This window comes from Leptonychotes weddellii, chromosome 14 (genome assembly GCF_054177405.1).
Source record: "Leptonychotes weddellii isolate Sample4059 chromosome 14, ASM5417740v2, whole genome shotgun sequence".
Classification (NCBI taxonomy): domain Eukaryota; kingdom Metazoa; phylum Chordata; class Mammalia; order Carnivora; family Phocidae; genus Leptonychotes; species Leptonychotes weddellii.
In genome coordinates, this window is record NC_138382.1 from 33,500,436 (window position 1) to 33,508,698 (window position 8,263).

General features: G+C 43.1%; 1 protein-coding gene across 2 annotated transcripts in view; it reads left to right on the forward strand.

The window, feature by feature from the left end:
• The first annotated feature begins 1,504 nt into the window (after positions 1 to 1,504).
• SNAPC3 (small nuclear RNA activating complex polypeptide 3) overlaps positions 1,505 to 8,263 on the forward strand; it is a 53,516-nt gene continuing 46,757 nt past the window's right edge. For both annotated transcript variants that reach the window (XR_004077404.2, XM_006738841.3), the window contains exons 1-2: positions 1,505 to 1,868; positions 2,592 to 2,669. Coding sequence is in view for 1 of the 2 variants with exons in the window: in XM_006738841.3 (XP_006738904.2) it covers positions 1,552 to 1,868; positions 2,592 to 2,669 (395 nt within the window). In the remaining variant the exon portion in view is untranslated. The remainder of the gene's footprint in view (positions 1,869 to 2,591; positions 2,670 to 8,263) is intronic.

Genomic DNA, 8,263 nt, shown 5'->3' on the forward strand with positions numbered 1-8,263 from the left:
CCACTGTGGAAAACAGGCAATTCTTCACATGGCTTAACATAGTTAACATATATATATGTATATATATGAAAGAGATGAAAATATGTCTGCACAAAAAACTTGTACATGAACATTCATAGTAGTATTATTTATAATAGCCAAAAATTAGAAACAACTTTTTTTTTCAAGATTTTATTTATTTATTTATTTGAGAGAAAGCGAGAGAGAGAGAAACAGCATGAGAGGGGAGAGGGTCTGAGGGAGAAGCAGGCTCCCCGCTGAGCTGGGATCCTGATGTGGGACTCGATCCCAGGACTCCGGGATCATGACCTGAGCCGAAGGCAGACACTTAACAAACTGAGCCACCCAGGCGCCCTGGAAACAACTTTTTGATGAATGGGTAAACAAAATGTGGTATACTACACAATGCAGTATTATTCAGCCATAAAAAGAAATGACGTAGATACAGGCAAAATATGGATAAACCCTGAAGACATTATGCTAAGTGAAAGAAGCTAATCACAAAAGACCACATAAACATGCCATTTATACTAAATGCCCAGAATCTGTAAATCTGTAGAGACAAAGATTAGTGGTTGGGTAGGGCTGGAGGAGTTGAGTGGATTCAGGCGATAGCTCAAATAGAGTTTCTTTTTGGAGTGGTTAAAATATTCTCAAATCGATTATGGTGATGTTGCACAACTCTGTAAATATACTAAAAGCCATTGAATGAGCACTCTATACGGGTTAAGTATATGATGTGTGAATAATATACCAATAAATAGCCAACCAGTGTTCCTTCTGTATGTCCTGCTCCCTCCTTTGGGGTCTCTGAGCCATGGGGAAAGCTTCATCTGAAGCTAGACAGAGAGTTCCAATCCTGCTTCTATTTCCTTACAGTTAACTCCTTCCTCAATAGGTACCATGGGCATGATAATCCCTGCCTGGGAAGGTTATGATTTTTAAAAATATACATTAGGATTAATAATGTACAGTATCTGATACATAGTTGACGCTCAAAAAACACTACTGTGAATGTGTACAGCAATGCATATGTATATACACAAGAACATGGGGGCTGTTGGGGAGATTTTTTCGTATCGGTGGTCTCAGCCCTCCCTGCCCATGTCTCTCAAGCTCTGGGACACAGGCAGCAGCGCAGAGCACGAACCCCGGTGCCAAGGAAAAGTCCCGCATCCCGGGCCGAGCAACGGCAATGAACGGGCTCGAAAGGCGTCCAGAAGCCGCCCTACCGAGCAGAGAGCGATGCCACGTAACCGCGGGGGAACCGGAACGCAACAACACAGGTTAGGTTACCCGGGACTGAGAGCCAACCAACCACTCGCCGTCTTGCCGCGAGCGGAGAACAATGCGCTCAGCCCTGCGCGCGGAAGCTCGCGGTGCCGCGCCCGGGGGCGTGCCCGGCCCGGGGCCTGCTGGGAAATGCAGTGTCTGAAGCTCTCCCACGCAGCCCCACTGCTCTTCGGAGCGAGCCCAGTGCAACTACAAGTCCCATCACGCTCCGCGAGGTCTTGATCGCCCGGCTTTTGCAGGGAAAGGAGTGGGGCGAACATGGCTGAAGGCAGCCGGGGCGGCCCAACGTGCCGCGGGATGGACTGCAGGCAGGACCCGGTCTCCAGCAGTGGGAGCTGCAACTTTCCAGAGTACGAGCTTCCCGAGCTAAACACGCGCGCTTTCCATGTGGGCGCTTTCGGGGAGCTGTGGCGTGGCCGGTTGCGCCGGGAAGGGGACTTGTCGCTGAAGGAGCCACAGGCAGCCGCGTTGCCTGGGAGCCAAGGGGTCGCCGACTGGGGCCAGGAGGATGCTGCGGTGGCCCGGGATCTGGGCTGCAGCCCGGAGGCAGCGGCCGAGCTGCGGACGGTGTGCGGGTGAGTGCGGGGCCGGGGGGTTCTTGCTGCTTCGAGCTAACCTGGGTGCAACCTTGCTCCTGCGCTCCCCTGGGATTCATCCTTGGGAGGGCCTGTGGTTTACTCCCAGGGGTAGGAGGACCGCCCTTCCAAAGCTTTCAACCTGCTGGAGCTTTCCTGGAACCCCGGGAAAAGTCCCGTGATCGGAATGCATAATTTCGGCGAGTTGGAGTGAAGGGACGAGAGAGCTGCATAAAAGATTAATTTTTCTCTTGGTTAATTTTTTAAGTGCTTGTTAATGTTGAAAAGCAGTCATGTGTAGCTGCCATTGACAAGACACTTTGACAATGGAGGAGCCTTAAGTAATGATGAGGCTGGAAGGAGATTTAACCAGAGGAGTGTTAAAACCTTTGATTAATTGTGGTTGTTTTCGGAGGACCTCCAAGTATGCTGTTACCGAAAATTTCCCCCAAAGTGCCTTTTATGGGGTGAAAATATTTTTTAAAGAAACTTAACTATTTCTTTCTCCGTTTAACAGTATGGGCCATCATACATCAATCGGCCATGTGTCCTTTTCTCTGTAGGAAATCAGCACTGGTATCATTGTCTTGAATTCCGGCCTCCTGTGAATCCCGCCTGCTGGATTTTATCTGACTTAATTGCTTAATGATGTATTTAGGACACAGCCCTGACTCGCTGTGGTCAAGATGGGTTGATTGCTTTTCCTTTGTATTTATGTTTTAGCCTTGATAAACTGAAGTGCCTTGAGGAGGGTGAGGATCCAGATGTCGTCCCAGAGAATACCGACCTAGTGACTTTGGGGTATGGAAGACTTTACTTTTATTATGTGGTACTTAATTTGAATGTTTTTCCAACATTATATTGGAAAAATACTTATTGTTATCACCCCACCTCCTAAATCCAACCATTAACATTCGGCTTAATTTGCTTTAGCTCTGTGTGTTTGAGATACCTGCTGCAAGTCTTTTTCTGTTGCTGAACCGTTCAGTGAGTTTCAGACATCGTAACTTAGACCTGAATACATCTGCATATAGTTCCCCTAGGTATCAGTCTCCTACATAATCAGAGTGGTATGATTGCACCTAGGAAAATTAGCAGTAAATACATAACCTCAGGGGCGTCTGGGTGTCTCAGTCATTAAGCGTCTGCCTTCGGCTCAGGTCATGATCCCAGGGTCCTGGGATCAAGTCCCACATCCGGCTCCCTGCTCAGCTGGGAGTCTGCTTCTCCCTCGGCCTGCTGTGTTCTTTCTCTCCTCTCTCTCTGACAAATAAATAAATAAAATCTTAAAAAAAAAACACATAACCCCTAATGTCCAGTCTGTATTCAGATTTGTGTTTTTATTTTTGTTTATTTTTACTTATTTTTGTATTTATTTTTAAATACATGTGTTTACAAAGGTCAATTAATCTACTTAGATTCCAGTGCAAGCTGAATACTGATAGTGTCTTTCAAACTGTTTTCTTTTCAACTTTTAATTTTTGACAGTCATATTTTTGTGAAATAGGATACCAATGAATTACTAGGAAAATAGGATTAAAAGACAAACACAATAATAAAAGTCCTTTATTTTAAAGATTTTTATTTATTTATTTGTCAGAGAGAGAGAGAGAGAGCACAAGCAGGGGGAGCAGCAGAGGGAGAGGGGGGAGCAGCAGAGGGAGAAGGAGAAGCAGGCTCCTCACTGAGCAAGGAGCCTGAAGTGGGACTTGATACCAGGATCATGACCTGAGCCGAAGGCAGATGGTTAACGACTGAGCCACCCAGGTGTCCCAAAAGTCCTTTATTTTAGAACAGAGGTTATTATTACTGTTATTTTTTTAAGATTAAAAAGACTTTATTAAAGATAACTTCCCCCCCCCCCCCCGAACTTCCAGACTTCCAGGTCATTATGCTTTTTATTTTTTCATTTTTTGAAGTATATCATTGTCTTGATTTTTTTTTTTTTTTGGAGAGCATTCGTGCAGGGGAGGGTGGGGTGCAAAGGGAGAGGGAGAGAGAGAATCCTAAGCAGTCTCTATGCTCAGGACGGAGAGCTGGGGGAATGGAGAGCTGGAGCTCAATCTCATGACCCTGAGATTATGACCTGAGCTGAAATCAGGAGTTGGCTGCTCAACTGACTGAACCACCCAGGTGCCCCTTGAATTTGTTTTTATTGAAGTGTAGTTGACATAAAATGCTTCATTAGTTTCAGGTGTATGGCATGGTGATCTGACAGCTCTATATGTTAGTGCTTACCGCAAGTGTAGCTACCATCTGTCACCACACAAGGCTATTGATAATACCAGTTACATTAACACTGACTGTATTCTTTATGCTGTCCCATTATCCCCATGACTTACTTATTCCACAACTGGAAACCTCTACCTGTCACTCTACCCATTTTGCCTCTCTCCCCACCTTTCCTGGCCGTCAGTTTGTTCTCTGTATTTATGGGGCTGTTTTCTGCTTTTGTATGCTTGTTTGTTTTCTTTTTTAAATTCCACATATCAGTGAAATTATATAGTATTTGTCTTCCTCTGTCTGAATTATTTCACTTAGCATAATACCCTCTAGGTCCATTCATGTTCCTGCAGATGGCCAAGATCTCATTCTTTTTTATGGCTGAGTAATATTCCATTACACACACCACATCTTTATCCATTCGTCTATCCATGGACACCTGAGTTGTTTCCATCTCTTGGCTGTTGTAAATAATGCCCTAGTAAACATAGGAATGCATTTATCTTTTGGAATTAGTGTTTTTGTTTTCTTTGGGCGAGTACCTAGTTGTGGAATTACTGGATCATATGGTATTTATATTTTTATATTTTTCAAGAACCTTCATACTGTTTTCCACAGTGGCTGCACCAATTTAATTTCTACCAAGAGTGCTCAAGGATTCCTTTTTCTCTACATCTTCGCCAACACTTGCTATTTGTCTTTTTGATTCTAGCCATTCTGACTAATTTGAGATATTTCTTGGTGGTTTTGATTGGCATTTCCCTGATGATTAGTGATGTTGAGCATCTTTTCATATGTCTGTTGGCCATCTGTATGTCTTCTTTGGAGAAATGTCTATTCAGGCCCTCTGGTATAGTCCCAATAGTTTATTTTGTGTGTGGTTTTTTAAAAAAGATTTTATTTTATTTATTTGTCAGAGAGAGAGCACAAGCAGGGAGAGCGGCAGGCAGAGGGAGAAGCAGGCTCCCTGCTGAGCAAGGAGCCCGATGTGGGACTCCATCCTAGGATCATGACCTGAGCTGAAGGCAGATGCTTAACCGACTGAGCCACCCAGGCGTCCCGTCCCTTGCCTGAGGAGACGTTTTGAAAAATATCTCTAAGACTGATGTCTAAGAGATTGTTGCCTATGTTTCCTTCTAGGCGTTTTATGTTTCAGGTTTCACATTTAGGTGTTTAATCCATTATTGAGTCTATTTTTTGTGTGTGGTGTTAAATAGTGGTTCAGTTTCATTACTTTGCATGTAGCTGTCCAATTTTCCCAACACCATTTGTTGAAGAGACTGGCTTTTCCCCATTGTATATTCTTGCCTCCTTCATAGAGTAATTGACTGCGTAAGTGTGGGTTTATTTTTGGGCTTTCTATTCTGTTCCATTGGTCTGTGTGTCTGGTTTTGTGCCAGTATGATATTCTTTGATTACTACAGCTTTGTAGTATATCTTGAAATCTGGGATTGTGATACCTCCAGCTTTGTTCTTTCTCAAGATTGCTGTGACTGGGGGCGCCTGGGTGGCTCAGTCAGTTAAGCGGCTGCCTTCAGCTCAAGTCATGATCCCAGGGTCCTGGGATCGAGTCCCGCATCGGGCTTCTTCCTCAGCAGGGAGCCTACTTCTCCCTCTGCCTGCAGCTCCCCCTGCTTGCACTCTCGCTCACTCTCTCGCCTATGCTCTCTCTAGCAAATAAATAAATAAAATCTAAAAAAAAAAAAAAAAAAAGATTGCTGTGACTGTTCTGGGTCTTTTGTGGTTTCATACAAATTTTTATATTATTTGTTCTAGTTCTGTGAAAAATGCTGTTAGTATTTTGATAGGGATTTCCTTGAATCTGTAAGTAGTTTTGGGTAGTATGGATATTTTACCAATATTCTTCCAATCCATGAGCATGCAGTATCTGTCCATTTGTTTGTGTTGTCTTCAGTTTCTTTAACAGTGTTTATAGTTTTCAGAGTACGGGTCTTTCACCTCCTTGGTTGAGTTTATTCCTTAGTATTTTATTCTTCTGGTGCAATTGTAAATGGAATTGCTTTTTTTTTTTTTTTTTTTTAAAGATTTTATTTATTTATTTGACAGAGAGAGACACAGCGAGATAGGGAACACAAGCAGGGGGAGTGGGAGAGGGAGAAGCAGGCCTCCCGCAGAGCGAGGAGCGCGACGCGGGGCTCGATCCCAGGATCCTGGGATCATGACCTGAGCTGAAGGCAGTCGCCTAACCAACTGAGCCACCCAGGCGCCCCAAATGGAATTGCTTTTTAAAAAATATTTTCTTTATGCTACTTTATTATTAGTGTCTAGAAATGCAATCAATTTCTGTATATTAAGTTTGGGTCATGCAACTTTATTACTTCCAATTACATTTTATTATTAAATTCAATGGTAAAATTAATATTCATATTCAAATTACTACTTCATATTGCTGTGAATGTTTCTACGTGTTTACTCTCATGGTCTGTACTGATTGAATAACACATAGCTCTCAGATCAGTGTTGGTCTGCCAGTCACACTTTGAGAAACACTGTGCTCTGGTAGTAGTATAGAGAAAATGTGTAATGGTGACATTTATAAGTTCCAGTTTGTAGCCCGCTTACTTCACACCACCTCATCTTTTTAAATCCTTGATCCTACCCTTTCTGTTGTTCCCTTTGAAAATTTAGGCGTTTCACTTCCACCTTGGTTTCTTTTATAATAGCTGCCAAATCTGTTTTCCTTATCCCCACTGCTAATGTTTACATTGGTGATACTTGGAGCACCATGAACACCTCCCATCTCTCCTAGGTCCGGTTTTTTCCTCTTCTGATTTATTCTTCTGTGCTACCACCTGAGCATGCTCATTTGCTGAGAAATTCCCCATGGCTCTTCCTCTCCTCTATGACAGATTTCAGATTCCTTACGTAGACATATGAAGCGCTCCACCTACAGTCCAAATCTGCCTTTCCGGATTTATTTTCAACCACTTTCTCTTTCAGATGGCTCAGGAGGCCCCTCTCCCATCTAAAACGCCATTATTTGAGGCCATAAGATTCCTTTCCACATTACTACAACCTCTCTCCTCCCTTAGGAAATATATTCACTTATAATGTCCAGAACTCAAATTGTAATATTTCTAAAGTTTTTGAAGGCTCATTGAGAGTCGAGACCCCTTCATCTTTGTATTGACCTTAAGCCTATTGTGCTGTTTTGTTTCCCTTGGTGCTCTTTAACTACATTGATTGATGGGTTGGATATTTCTAAAATGCACATCTGGTTGTGTCTGTCTTAAGACCTTTCACTGGCTCTTACACAAGTCTTGAGTTACTTGGTGGCTCACAGGGGCCTCTATAGAATGGATCTTGCAGATCTTTTCAGCTCTGTGTCTGCAATGCTTCAACCACACTACAGTTTTCAGTTCCTGGAATGTGCGCTCACTCCAGGTCTTTGCCTAGAACTCTCATGCCTCCCTATACTTCTGGGTCTTGCTGAATTCTACTCATCCTTCAAGGACTGAAGGACTGTGGACTCCCATTTAGGCCCCTTTTATGCTCATGTAGCACCCTATACTTCCCTTTTGAAATATTCATTACGCTTATGATATACTTGTTTAATTTTCTGTCTTCCTAGCTAGACTTAAAAGTTCCATGAGCTATGTCTGTCGTACACACTGTTGTAGCCCCAGTTCCTGGAACTTTGGCAAATAATAGGAAGTCAGTAGATATTTGTAGAGTGAGTAGAATAAGTGAAACTTTCATAAACTTGAGAAAGTAGTTTTTAGCAATTGGCTGAAAGAAGATTGATTATTATTATTTTTTTTTAAGATTTCCTTATTTATTTTTGAGGGGAGGGGCAGGAGGAGAGGGAGAGAGAATCTTTTTTTAATTTTTTTATTGTTATGTTGATCACCATACATTACATCATTAGTTTTTTTTTTTTTTTTAAAGATTTTATTTATTTATTCATGAGAGACAGAGAGAGAGAGGCAGAGGGAGAAGCAGGCTCCCAAGGAGCAGGGAGCCCGATGCGGGACTCGATCCCAGGATGCTGGGATCTTGACCTGAGCCGAAGGCAGACGCTTAACCATCTGAGCCACCCAGGCGCCCCACATCATTAGTTTTTGATGTAGTGTTCCATGATCCATTGTTTGTTTGTGCATAACACCCAGAACTCCATGCAGAATGTGCCCTCCTTAATACCCATCACCAGG